The sequence below is a fragment of the Gymnodraco acuticeps genome, unplaced genomic scaffold (assembly GCF_902827175.1).
Source record: "Gymnodraco acuticeps unplaced genomic scaffold, fGymAcu1.1, whole genome shotgun sequence".
NCBI classification, from domain to species: Eukaryota; Metazoa; Chordata; class Actinopteri; order Perciformes; family Bathydraconidae; genus Gymnodraco; species Gymnodraco acuticeps.
Window position 1 is genome coordinate 1933667 of NW_022990966.1, and position 14416 is coordinate 1948082.

Below are 14416 nucleotides of genomic sequence, written 5' to 3' on the forward strand. Positions count from 1 at the left end.
AAATGCTAACACAGATAATAATTCTGTGAAGTGTTTTTTTGTACACCCTGCAATAAGTATATTATTACACTTGTACTATATTTAATACTTTTCCCACACTGTAAATGTACTTTAACACCTACTTTTTATTATTGAACTGTTATTACTGAGGCCGCAATTAACGATTTTGTCATTATCAAAGAATCTGTGATGATCATTTTGTAGATTAATTGTTTTAGTAAATAAACTCTCAGAAAATTGTGAAAAATGTCCGATCCCTCTCACTCAAAGTCCAAAATAATGTCTTTAAATGTCTTGTTTTTTCAGTCCAAAACCCAAAGATATTCAGTTTAATATATTATTGAACTGTTTCCACTTCTGCATATTTCAGAAGTGGCTTTAACAGTTTATTTATTTATAAGGTTGGCAAATATTTGCCTGTCAATGTAATCATTGCAGCTCTACCTCCAAGAGGACAAGTGTGAACTTGTTGCTGTAGGTTTATACATTTTCATTAAAGCAAATTTGTTTTAAAAGCTACTTACCTGATCCTAATTCTTCCAATGTTTTCTGTTAATCTCATGTTTGTGTATTTTCCTCTGTTACAGGTGGTACAAGTTAAACTCCAAGTCGGGGAAGAAGGAGAAGGAGCGAGGAGAAATCCAAGCCACCGTGCAGTTCACCAGAAACAACCTGACGGCCAGCATGTACGACCTGGTCATGACGGACAAGACCGCCTCCACCTTCGGAAAGCTGAAGGAGCGCATCAAGGGGAAGAAGAGATCCAGTGAGGAGGACTCTTCCTCAGCCGTGCTGCCGAGTGGATACGGCTCCCTGCACCGGATGAGACAGCGACTCCCGAGCGACGGAGGCGGGGAGGAAGACTACGAGGACGACGAGGGAGGGGAGGCCCGGCGCAGCAAGATGAGGACTTTCTTCCTGAGGGGGAAGCTGAGGAAGTCCTCGGACACTCGCTCCAGCACGTCGCTGGGCTCAGAGAGCAGCGAGTCGTCCCGCGGGGGCAGTCTGAGCCCCACCGCCGGCATCAGCATGGTGGTGTCCGACCTCTCCAACTCCCCTAGCAACAGCAGCAACCTGTCCCCTGACAACAGCCCAGGTGAGGGGGGAGAGTATTTGACTTTAAACTCATTATACAAATCCACAGTCATACATCCTTCATTCAAGAGGACATTTTATGCTCATTTTCAGGTTCATACTGTATTTGTATGTTATTCCTCTACTTTGACTTGTCTACATTCTTTTGTGGAGGAAACTTCTGTTTAGCAATGCAGTGGGAGTCACCGACTCATGAAGGAGACACGGGACGAGCAGGAGTTCTGATGTCAAACACTGATATTTCATACAAGCATCGGCTGGAGAAATTCACATCGCAAGTCACACAGTCAAAGGTCCTGACTGCATGGGTGGTTTGCCATGTCAAATCTGATCAGCCTCGCATCTTGGTAGACCTTTTAACTAGTTTACAGAGAGTCAAATCCACATATTGGGGATGGGCGTAAACACATCTGCAGACACAGGAGATGTCTCTCACATCTCTGGAGCTTAGAAAACTCCCCTTGTGCCCACCAGGTCAGGCCATAAACCTAGTATCAACATACGACTGCATTAACACATTCCTTAAGGGAGATTAGAAGCAGGGATGGTCGTAAATGTCAACACACAAAATAAGGTTAAATGTCTAGGAGTAAAGACAAAATGAATCCCTAACACTTTAATGTTCAAAAAACTCTTTATTTTTCTCATACTGCCTGTGCTGCAGCACCTCTTTTCACCCTCTGTCTGAAACCAGAGGCCAGTCTGCTCTGATTGGTTAGCTGGCCGGATCTGTTGTGATTGGTCAACCGCTCAGAGATGTCCAGCCCCTTAGTCACGTACAATGTGTTGGAGCGTGCCGCTAGCCAATAGAAGCGCAAGTGTTGCATAGTGATGTTACTATGCGTTTGAGATAGGGGTTGAGGGGGGTTGTGAGAAAAATCTCCCTCTGGAGGGAACTTTGGGATTTTAGCCTTTGCAGACCATTTACATGCACAAAAACCTATATAACACACTACAGGAAAGGGAAACCCCTAAAAGCATAATAGGGCGTCTATAAAATCAAAAATGTTTCCTATCTGGGATCATTAAGTACATCTAATATAATGTCATCTAATTATAACACCTACTGTAAGTCTGCTTTTAATCCATCCCTCTGTAAAAATATTTGTCACAGCTATTTTATGGTTTTATCACCTCACTAAGCCTCTTGTTAAATAAGTAAGTTAATTGATTAACTGCATTGTTTCTCTCCTCTCCACCTCCCTTTTGCAGAGCACACGGCAAACTCTCTCCAGTGTGAGTTTGGAGACGATGCCGGGGAGATCTCCATCATCGTGCCTCCTCTTCCGACCGCGTGGGTCAACGGAGGCGACGCTTACAGTGACCTGCCCCTGGACAAAGGCTCAGTAAACCCTGTGGATTGTCTAGGCCTGCCGCCGCTGCAGAAGTCTTTGCCTCTCTCCGTGTCTTTGCAGAACCTCAGGCCTGCCTCGGCCGCCCCAAAGAGCCCCATGGGAGACGGGCGGCGCTGGTCCTTTGACAAGCCCGACGAGGAGGAGAAGGCAGCCATAGCGGCGGCGTTGGAGAAAAGCGGCCCCATGCTGGGTGACGAGGAGGAGGAGGAGGAAGAGGAGGGATTGGGATATGCTGCTCAAATCAAATCCTCCTCCACGGTGGAGTCCGGGAAAAAGCAGAGGAGGAACTTTTTCTCCCACGGGAGAGGGGAGTCTGCGGGGAAAGGGCAGAGTCGGGGCAAGGATGAGTCTGAACAGGCCCCCGCCGCCGAGGAGAAACACAAGGGATGGTTTGGATCAAAGGACTCGAACAGCAAACCCAGGTGAGACACACACACACACACACACACACACACACACACACACACACACACACACACACACACACACACACACACACCACACACACACACACACACACACACACACACACACACACACTGTGATCACTGAGGAGGGGAATCACACAGCTCCAAGGGTTATAGGATCATGAATTATTTTTTTCGGGTGATTATAAAAACTAACTATAGGTCAAAATATCCACCAGCATTTACGCAAATCATAGTAATTCAATATACATATCATTGTTTGAACAAGCCAACCATTATGCATTACAAGTACTATTGCTTTTGGTACTTTCAGTATTTTGATGAGAATCAACTCGAGTAACATTTAAAATGTAGGACTTTTAATTTTAAATCCAGGTTTTTTTTTTACAATTAAGTATCAGTACCTTTACTTATATCTGAGTATCTAATCTATGCCACTACTGGTGACCTGTATACTGTGAGAGGGTTTGAACCTTATCTCACATCATCATTTTACATTTAGTCAATAGTTTGGCTGGGCGATGTGGAGAAAATCACGACTTTGAAAAAAAAAAATACATCAATATTATCAATTTTCTGATATTATGGGTTAAACTCAGAATCTATAATCAGAGAAGATACAATATCTTGAAAAGTTATACATTTAATAGTTTACTTTTAACTTCCTGTGTACCGACCAACATGACTCAGTCTCTGGTTACAGCTCATATCTGCAATGCAGATGTGGGGGGGGGTGCTCCTTCAAGCTGGAGCCTTGTGCATGGTTCAGTGATAATGTCAGTTTCAATGGAAAGATGATGTGAACAATAGTGTGTGTGTGTGTGTGTGTGTGTGTGTGTGTGTGTGTGTGTGTGTGTGTGTGTGTGTGTGTGTGTGTGTGTGTGTGTGTGTGTGTGTGTGTGTGTGTGTGTGTGTGTGTGTGTGTGTGTGTGTGTGTGTGTGTGTGTGTGTGTGTGTGTGTGTGTGTGTGTGTGTGTGTGTGTGTGTGTGTGTGTGTGTGTGTGTGTGTGTGTGTGTGTGTGTGTGTGTGTGTGTGTGTGTGTGTGTGTGTGTGTGTGTGTGTGATCTGGAGCGTGTCCTGTACTGCTCACTGTTGTGCATCGCTGCTGCTGTTTGTGTCTCAAAGGCTTGCAGCTAACGATTATTTGCAATATTGATTCATCTGCAGATACTTTTCTAGAGCAATGGTGTATAAGTTGTCATAAAATAATGAAAAATGTCCAACCAAGTTTCTTAACCCTCCTATTGTCTTAGTTTTCCCCCCCATTACTTTGGTGTTCGTGGTCAAATTTGACCGGTCCTGTTTTAACTGCTATTACATTAACACAAAAACCATTAATCATCACCAAATTTCACTTAACACCCTTTCAAACTGTAAATATTGTATCAGACTACTGGTATACATGAACAACTGCAGTAAATATACAAAGAATAGACACTGAACATGTATTGCGTGTGCCAGGTATGATCCATGTACCTGATGGGCACATAAGAGTGGGAAATGTGTCAAATTGCTGTGTGTTTGTGTGCCAGGTGTGATTCACATGGGGGGATTGGGCACATAAGGGGGGGGGGGGGGGGGGAACACATCTAGAGTATGTGTGTGTGTGGGTGTTTGTTTGTGTGTGTGTCTTTTATCTGATCCGGATGGTTACTAATTCCTTTTCTTTATGGCGGTAATTTTTTACCGGGAACACCATGGTATTACAAAGTTGACTAAATCATCCAAAATTCAATGAAAGTGGTGATCAGCAATTTTATACGTTCAAATGTCTACTGTGAAGGATATCATAAAGCCTTAATGCAATCGAATGTAAAACAAAAAAGTTATGATTGATGAAAGCAGTAAATCGGTCAGATTTGACCCGAAAACAACAGGAGGGTGAGTCCAAGGTTATGTATTTAATAAGATATACAGTAGTACAGAGAAACACACCAAATCTCAATATTTAACTGCATTTTTCACATGGAAAATTACTTTTATGATTAGTAAAAAAAAAATGTCTTGGTCAATTACTCAAAAGTCATATATCCAATTATAAGCTATTTAACTTGTTTTTTTAATGATTTCCCTGACAAGGACCAAAAAGGAAACCACCACAGTATCGTAATGTTTCCTTGCACTGAGCGTAAACAAAATATTGGACCTGCTGATTAAGGCAAAGTCAGCGATTCTAGAGTGTAGTACACCCAATAGCTTCCTGCCAGCTCTGTATCTTTACATCTTTACATTTTGACAGCCCTCACAGTTATCATTACACCCAGCTGAATCAATTATTTGTTTAAAAAGCATTTAGCTTTATTAAGGGGGCGGTCTAGCAGCAAATATAACATTTAAATAACCCCTATATTAAATCTATTTTTAATGTTTTAGGGTGATGACTTCCTAAAAATATGACGACAGCCATTTGTGGCCTCATTAAAAAAATGAAATAGCTTTCAAATGTGAATAACAGCATTTAGTCCTGCTGTAAAATGTATTTATTGTGTTAATAGATTATTGCACTGTCTCCAAGTTGACAAAAAGAACTCGGGTTAAAACGTATTTTCCAGACCAAAAGCAGCAACACTGCTAAGCCTTAATTCAAACAGTGTTTAAGGGAATAGCAAGAACAATACGTCTTTAATAATGTGGGTTTAACATATTAGCCATTCTGTATCAATGTATGATTAAGATGTAATTTGAACCAAAAAAACCTGGAGTCGACCTGAGGGATCCACACTAATCACGAGGACTGTGTCCCCTTCCTTTCACAGCCTGGTGGTGTCCCCTAAACTAGAGCCCAGCACTGACTCCCACCCCCCTCTACTCCCACCCAGTCACCCCCCGGGTCCCCCTGTCGATCCTCTGGTTTCCCTGCATCACACTAACCCCTTCTCACAGAGCACCTCACCTCCCATGTCCCCCTGCAACCCTTTCTTATCTTTCATCCAGCAAAACCCTTTCTATGACACCATGCTTAACGCTGAGCCCTTAAAACCTTCGCTGCCTACTCTGCCTTATCTCTCCAGCGCCCGGCCTCCCATAGCTCAGCTCTTTCCGCAGGCGAGTAACCCTTACCCCACCCTCAACGACGAAAACCCAACCGCAGAGGACTCCAGCGTTGGTACAAAGAGCGACGCTAAGAAACGACCTCTTCCTCCACCTCCCACATACGAAGATAAACCTTTAAACGTGAAGTCGTCCGACCATTTTATGTCTGCCGGGGCGCTGGAACCTGAATGGGACGAATCCTTTGAAGCGTTTGCTGCTGGCAGGCTGCAGTCTCCCGAGGATCTGACCACAGACTGCAAAACACAGCAAAACACTCTTAGTGAGCATTCACCGGAACACTGCAATGAAAAAGCAGCATTACAACCCATAACGGATCAAAACACTAACGTGAATGATGCACTACATACTCAACCTTGCACAGAATTTGTATTTGATACACAGAAATCCAATGCATATCATCTTGACACATTTGCACATTCCCTCGAGACAATCCCAGAGCACACCAGCTTTGAGAATGACAATGACACTTTGAATACTTCCACTAACTCGCCAATACCAGATGCGTTCACTGACCCTCATCAAACTAACGCTGCTACTAACACAAATGATGTTACTGACACTAACGTGCATCCCAGCCCCGGGCATGCCTCGTCTGTGAAGCTCAGCAGCAGCTCCCCAGATCCGACTTCTTCAGGCCTGGGCAGTTCTGCAGAAGAGGATTTCCTCTCGTGTGTCTCTTCTTATTCAGACAAATTCTCCGCGTCATCCTCAGAGGAAGCCGAGACACAGAACTTTGAAAGCAGCATCCTCGGCTTTGAGAAATCCTCCGATTCATCTGTTGTAAGGAAGCCCTCTGAATCAGAAGATGACGTTACTGACAGGTCCATTGATCTGGATTTAGGCAATGTGTCTCAACATGTTATGAAGCATGGGGATGGTGATGAAAAGACAGATTTAGAAGGCATATTAGCAGCACCAATGTCAACAGTGCTTACAAATCAGCAGTCGGCAACAGAGATAAGAAGTGAGTCACCAATCTTTTCATACTTTGCATCAGAACTACAGCCAAAATCCTACATTTCGTTACAGCCCGACAATGAAAAGGGAAAGAAAGGCATCAACAAGGAGGAAGCCGAGAAACGGAACTTTGAAAGCAGTACCTTCGGCTCTTTTAAAGAAGAAGAATCTGTTGCAAAGAATCCCTCAGAATCAGAAGTTGACACTACTGACCAGTCCATCTGTCTTTCTTTAGATGATGAAGCCCAGCACAATGTTATTCAGCACAGCGATGGTGGTGAAAATGCAGATTTAGACGGCTCATTGGTACCAACGTCCCCAAAGGTGACACATCAGCAGCCTGTGGGAGAGACAGGAAGTAAGGGTGCAGATACACAGTCACCAAACCTTTCGTACTTTTCACCAGAACTGCAGCCATTATCCAAAATATATTTACAGCCTAACAATGAAAATGGAAAGGAAGGCATCAACAAGAAGGAGGAAGCCGAGAAACTGAACTTTGAAAGAAGCATCGTCGGTTTTTGTGAAGAAGAAGAATCTGTTGAAGGGAAGCCGTCAGAATCAGAAGTTCACATTACTAACAGATCCGATGATCAGTCATTAGCCCAGCACCATGTTACTCAGCACAGAGATGGTGGTGAAAAGGCAGATGTACACGGTATACAGGGCTCATTGGGACCAATGTCACCAGTGCTTACACATCGGCAGCCTGCAGGAGAGACAGGAAGTGAGGATGCAGCAGACTTGTTACCAGAACTACACACAAAACCCAACATATTTGTACAGTCTGTCAAGGAAAATGGAAAGAAAGGCAACAGCTCTGCAAAGGATTTTGTGTCAGATGTCTCTCCTTTTTCAGGCAAATTCCCTGCATTCTCCTTGGAGGAATCCGAAGAACAGAACTTTGAGAGCAGCGTCCTCCGATTTAGTAAAGAAGAATCTGTTGTAAAGAAGCCGCCAAAATCAGAAGAAGACACTACTGACGGGTCCAATGATCTGTCTTTAGTTGATTTAGCTAAGCACAATGTTATTCAGCACTGGGAAACTGATGAAAAGGCTGATTTAGACGGTATAGAGGGCTCATTGGCACCGCTGTCCCCAGTGATATCACATCAGCAGCCTGCAGGAGATACGGGGAGTGAGGATGCTTCAAGCTTTTCAAACTTGTTAACAGAACTACACACAAAATCCGACATCTCTTTACAGCCTGACAATGAAAAAGGAAAAGACATTGGTGAAATGAACACATCTGTAGAGGATTTTTCTAAATTGTTAAATGATTCCTCAATATCTGAAATAAACACTCCAGATGATAAACTGTACTCCACACAGCCATCACTACGCATCATAACCTCCTCCCCCGATGTGAGGCACGGTTCATCTGACTCCCCCATTGAGAGCACTGGTTTAGGAGGGCAGGATGCAAGCCAGCGTTCAGTTGTACCATTTGGGCTTTTTGACGACTTCCTCAACACCAGTCCCAGCCAAGACTTTGACGACACCATGTTGCACACTCCTGCGTCTGATCAAAGCACCAGCAGCTTCCTCCATAGCCTTTATGTCAGCACCAACTCGCAGGATTACCAAACCTGTGTGTCTCAACCTTCCTCCAGCGGCTCAGAGAAAAACGAGACGCTGCACTCTGCAAACTCAACGCTGTGTGGCGATCTGATTGAGATTCAGACAACCCCTGAAGCTGCTTTGGACCAAAAAGACTCCAGAAGCCATCCATTTCACGAGGAATTCGACAATATTGGAGGCTCTTTCTTTGGAGCCAAGGACACTACACCAACTCTTAAACCAAGCTTCATGATAGAGGATAACTTCGGTTTACTTTCTGCAGCATCAACAGACCTTTACAAGAGCTATAATCCATGGAATCTCGATGACGAAGCTGTGGAATATCAACATGTCGTCTTGGGTGACATGTTCTCGAAATCCCCTCAGGCACAAAGTACTACACTACCCCGCTCACACTCTGAAGGCACACTGACACCTGCCTTTGAAGACCTCCTGCAGCCCTCCTATGGGAGCGATCCCGGTGCAATACAGGCGTCCTCCTCGGCTCCTCCTCTGAGCCTTGACCTCCCCTCTCTGACCTCCTTTGCTCCCTCTCTAACTCCTTCAAGTAGTAGCTCCTTTTCCCTCCCTTTTCTTTACAACGCTACGGCGAGATCACCACCCAGCACGGCAATGCTTGAGGAGATGCACCGGCAGCAGCAGGCAGCCAATCAGCAGAACAGGTGAGGTTGCACATGCTTGGGGAAAAGGTGGACAGGAAGCACTTTTTCCCACTTCCAGAAACTCTTCTATCCTGTGGTGTTTTCAGTATCCGTCTGCCGCTTCCGCCTGCTTTCTCTTCTGTACCGACGACTCTCAAGGGAAATCTCTTTTTGTGGTGTGACTTTCTCTTTTTTTTTATCACTTTAAGACTCTCTCACACACACACACACACACACACACACACAACACACACACACACACACACACACACACACACACACACACACACACACACACACACACACACATGCAGCCTGTATGTGTGAGATATATATATATATACACATACCTCCTCTGCAGGTGTCTTGTTGTTGTTGTGTGTCCTGGCTCTGCGGTAACAGGAGGGGGAAACAGAGCCTCGGGCCAATTAGCAGTTATTATTTTACCCTGTTTCTAACCACACACCCCCTCCTTCCCAACACACACACATCTCAACCAGAAAACCAGGTTTTGCACGAGAGCAAAAGAGGTGTTGTTGTGTCACTGATAGCATTTCCTTTCCTCCTCGGGGTAATAACACATTTTGCACAATTCTACATGTTTGATTGCACCAACGCATGCAATTAAATCTTTCAATTTTCACCAGTATTTCCTTTTAATGAGGACATGCCTAACCTCCTTTTATTCTTGATTGCTAAAATTAACAGTTTCTGGGGATTTTAAAAGGTTGATGTGTTGTGTAGCATCCATGTCTGCCAGGAGGTCCAGAGGACAATATGTTGTGATCAGATAACCGATAAACTTGATTACATGCGTTAAAGATATATATGAAAACAATTATGGTTGTATTAATGGGAGTCACTGCAGTGTGTACATGATTAGTCTGTTGGTGGTAGACTTTCTGGTAAATGTAGGTCACTGACACAGGAAACATGTCTTTCCTGTGTTATTATTGTAGAGGTGTTTCCGTTAACTGGCCAGCTTTGATTTGATCTAAGAGCCACAGAGCTGCCTCATTTTAGCCAATGTGGGATGGTTTGGTTTTATGAAAAACAAAGTTTTACAAAAGAGGGATGTTCTTTTAGAAACTAGGGTTGTGTTTGTGTGATTTTCACAATAAAAGCTAAGTTGCAACCTTTTGCTTGTGACAACTCATCACAAGTTCGGGCCTCCTTGTTGACATACAGTAAGTCACTTTAACTAGAAATAGAAATAAATGTGGTGTTTCTTCTCACATGTTTTTATATTAGCATAATAAGGCCTGATGAAGTGAAATAAGTCACGATAAAACATTTAAGAGAATTTAGGAAATGTTAACATAATAGATATTTATTTTTCCCATTATAAACTTGTGTAGCAGAAATGCATTTACAAAGAATTATAGTATACATTAAATTAAAACAAGCCTTGTGTTTTACCCACAGTCACAAGCAGACTTAACTTTTATTTAGTGGCACATAGAAGGATCTTTATATGAAAATCAACGCTGACTTCCCCTCTAGTACTAAACAAAATTCCTTTTAGTAAATGCATGTTTCCGCATAATTTCAGACACATCTTCTTTAAGACAATTGGCTTTTTTGTTTTGTCATGAATATCAACAACTTTGGACCTCCAGGAAGACAGCCTGATGTCTTTAAAACTAAAATAAAAAGCCACGGTGATGTTGTTGTACCTAGTGTGATACCTGACCATATATGTGTGTGTGTGCTGCTGCAGCCCCCACCCAGTGAAGCCCCTCACCACCACCACGTCAGCGGAGGAGAAGCGGACGGAGGGCCGCTCCGTGCTGGCCACCGGCCTCGAGAAGCTCAAGTCCTCCATCAGCCCGGGGAGGAGCAGCCAGCTGAGCGAGCAGGAGACCAGCAAGAAGAAGGTACCGTTTGTGTTCATTCAAAATATTGAAAAATACTGCAATACTGCCCTTCAGAGGCAAACATGTTCAATGAGCAAAACGTATTTATTAATTAAATAACACCTCTCAAGGACAATGGGAGTTTTGGGAAGCTGATCGCTGTCTTTCTGGGCAGGGTTTCAAAAGCACTTAAAAGCTTACCTAACAGTGTCATTGCAATTTTATCCCTTTTTTTATTAGTTTTCTTTCTTGGTAAACGTTGATTTTCAGGCAAGGCATCCTTATAGGGTTTTGAAAATAATAAATACAATTACTACATCTTGGGTAAAATTACTTTCTTCCTTTTTACTTTGATAACCTAAATGCTTTAATTAATTTTTTTACAATTATAGATTACACCACTGTGTAACTGTCCTGTTTCTATCCCTGAATAAAGATTTAAAAAACCAACTATAAACCTGTCTAACACCTATGCTAAGAGTAATGTTTAAGAGTGTATATAACTATGCTTATTTTTATTTACACCAGTACCTTTTCTTTCCACTCCCTGGTTGTCTCCAGTTTGCTTATTATTGTGCTAAAGTTTTTGCATATAGTGTAAGAAAGCTTAATTATTGGGATTAATCCTCTGGTGCACAGAGATCAACTGTAAGTGACATTAAATTGATTGCCATTAAGGCTGAAAAAAGGCAATATAATTAAAAGACGTAACATGTTTTATCTCTGTTAGCCTTTAAGTCCCCTTCCTGTCTGTCTGTCCGCAGCCTGTGTCGGAGGGGGCGGGCTCGTACTTCCACCTGAACCACAGCGAGCTGGTCGCCCTGCTGGTGCAGCGGGAGGCCGAGCTAGAGCGCCAGGAGGACGAGTTTAAACGCCAGAAACGCCTGCTGGCGAAGCGCGAGGTGGAGCTGAAGAAGTTGAAGCCGCAGGTCAAAGATCTGGAAGACTACATAGACACGCTGCTGGTGCGCATCATGGAGCAGAAGCCCACTCTCCTGCAAGTGCGCTCCAAGCTAAAGTGACCAAACGTTTGCAGTTCACTCCACAACAGCTCTTTAGTCTTTTCACTGCTATGCTGTCCTTTTTGATACAAATATGTAGGCACTGAGAGACGTCTGGAGGGCGGCCATGTTTCCCACCCGGCATGCTTTTCTGTGCTGAAACTCGTAGAAGGCTTTCGGTTCGGGCGGTTCTGAATGTAGCGGGTCCTCAGGTTGTTTTCAGGTTCACAAAGCAAGGTCACAGAGGAGAGCCCAGATGCGTCCACATTGGAATCCTGATTGTAAAAACAATGATTCCTTCTTTTTTCACCTCACCTCACTCCTATCACCTTACCACAAAATGTTTGAAAGAAATGGTAGCGTGTCAGTCCAAAACAGCGTATATCTACAAACCTCACACAGCTTTTCAGCCTCTCACACAACTGTGTTGCTGTGCTTTAGGACAGGAGAGCCACTCTGATGGTTTACCATGTTTCAGACCATTAACTACAAACTGCATATTCTTGAAATCAAAGCTGGATATGTCTGTAGCACACCATCAGGTTTAGATAGATGTTATACCTTCAAGGCAGCCACTGGGTTCCCTTCATTTCAGTGTTGCATGAAACTCAACCTGCAGGGAAATGAAACTGAACATCTTTTTAATGTCGTTAAAAGGAGGGACATAGTTCAAATAGTGATAGACTCCAAGATTTAAGATTCGGATTGAACCCTCAAACAAAGCCAAAAAAGCAAAAATAATCAGCATTTTGAAAACTGGTTTGAACAGAACTGTTTCCCCCTGTTTCCAGTTTAATGCTAATCTAAGCTAATCACATCCTTGCTCAAGTTCCACACTTGGTGAAGAGATTTAAAATAGGTACAAATAATCTCTTTTTTTCCCGCTAAATTAAAAGCATATTTTGAAATGAACTTAAACTAATGGCTGCTAAAAAAACAAAACATTGACAATCTTAAAACAGACGTTGGAAGGTAGTATATATATATATATTAAAGTATGCCCAATATTTGGTTAATAAGGTAAAATCATGCAAAACCCCCTAATGGGACTCTGGCTGTGATTTGCTTCCCTTTTAAAAAATATGTTGTTTTGGATTGACACTCTACAAATGTTCCCCAATGAATACCGAGTGCTCTGACTAGTTTTTGAAACTACAGACCCAACGTGCACATCACTGGGAACTGACTGTAGCTTCTGAATGTTCAAAAGTGTTCTTAGCCAGCAAGTGAATGGTTTTATTTCCTATGCAGGATAAGTGCTGTTTATCTTTTGCTTGCTCCTTTTCCTTCTTTCTGTTCTATGGGCATGTCTTGAAATTACCCACAATGCTCAGCCACATAAGCTAAACAGATTCTTGTATGGGTCACGGTGTTATCAGGTGAAGACAGTATCAAGATCAGCCATCAAAAGCTCCTCTGATCTCATGCTCCTGCCTTCCCATGTGTGTTATCAACATGACGCCGCTGTTGAGGAAATGCCTGCGACATGCTGGCTCTTGACTCCCGTCCCTCGCTGTCACATCCGCTTCTGCACAAGCACGCAAATCGCTTCTGCTTTCAGGTGTTGCAAAGGGATATACAGTGCATTTTACAGCATATATGCTGTATTGAAATGCCAAATGCTGCCTTATTTTTGTTCTGTTTTGAAAATCTAGCACTTCATTTGAGGCAGGTTTTGAAGAAGATAAGCCATCTGTTCACTGACTGTTCGCTTTTCTTGTTTTACTTCTGTTAATGCTTTGTTACAATATTCTTTAGATCACTGCACAATATTAAATTGTATGCATACGAATAGAGCAGATTTTCTGTGTAATACCAAAAAAAAGCCTTGAAACAAAATCTATAGAGCAGATTGAGACACCATGAAGTATTCTGATGCCACGTTTAACTGCGTTTATGGATGTTCTTGCACTACTTAATCGTCAGAACATCACTGTACCTGTCTGTTATCGGTATAGTTAGATCTACTTTACACCGTACTGCACTTTCTAATCGCTCTGTGATTTAAGCACTAGGCCAATTTGACACCACATCCTTGATTTTTGCCACTGAGCTTGAAGCATACAAAAAAACATCCAAAAACCGTCTGGTCATCTCAGTTCTGCTGTGTGATCGCAATATGAAGTGCGCAGATGACTGTAGAGACATATTAAAAATGTGACTCGGCACTTATGAAGCGCAAGAATAAACGTCCTCTTCCCATGTCTTCCATTTTAATTTAAGTTTAAACTGATTGTATTTTTGTCCTTTGAGTGTGTAGCCGGTGGAATGTTCTTAAGGTAGTATTTGAGATTGGAAAGTTTACAATTCGTGATGCAATTCTGTTTCACAAATTTTGTATATTTAATAAAGAATATTTTGTGTTTCTTGCTCACCGTATGTTTGGTTGTAAATCATTATTTGGGGTGTGTTTGTTTTTTCCACTGACCTGATTATAATCTTGGTTT

At 42.8% G+C, this 14416-nt stretch overlaps 1 protein-coding gene across 3 annotated transcripts in view; it reads left to right on the forward strand.

Annotated features, from left to right (window-relative positions):
• rab11fip5a (RAB11 family interacting protein 5a (class I)) overlaps positions 1 to 14348 on the forward strand; it is a 29399-nt gene extending 15051 nt beyond the window's left edge. Inside the window, exons 2-6 of one of the 3 annotated variants that reach the window (XM_034235343.1) lie at positions 588 to 1096; positions 2308 to 2872; positions 5636 to 9133; positions 10833 to 10989; positions 11733 to 14348. In XM_034235343.1, coding sequence (XP_034091234.1) covers positions 588 to 1096; positions 2308 to 2872; positions 5636 to 9133; positions 10833 to 10989; positions 11733 to 11990 — 4987 coding nt within the window. In that variant the 3' untranslated portion in view covers positions 11991 to 14348. The remainder of the gene's footprint in view (positions 1 to 587; positions 1097 to 2307; positions 2873 to 5635; positions 9134 to 10832; positions 10990 to 11732) is intronic. The other 2 variants (XM_034235344.1, XM_034235345.1) reach the window with 2 other exon arrangements.
• The last annotated feature ends 68 nt before the right edge of the window (positions 14349 to 14416 follow it).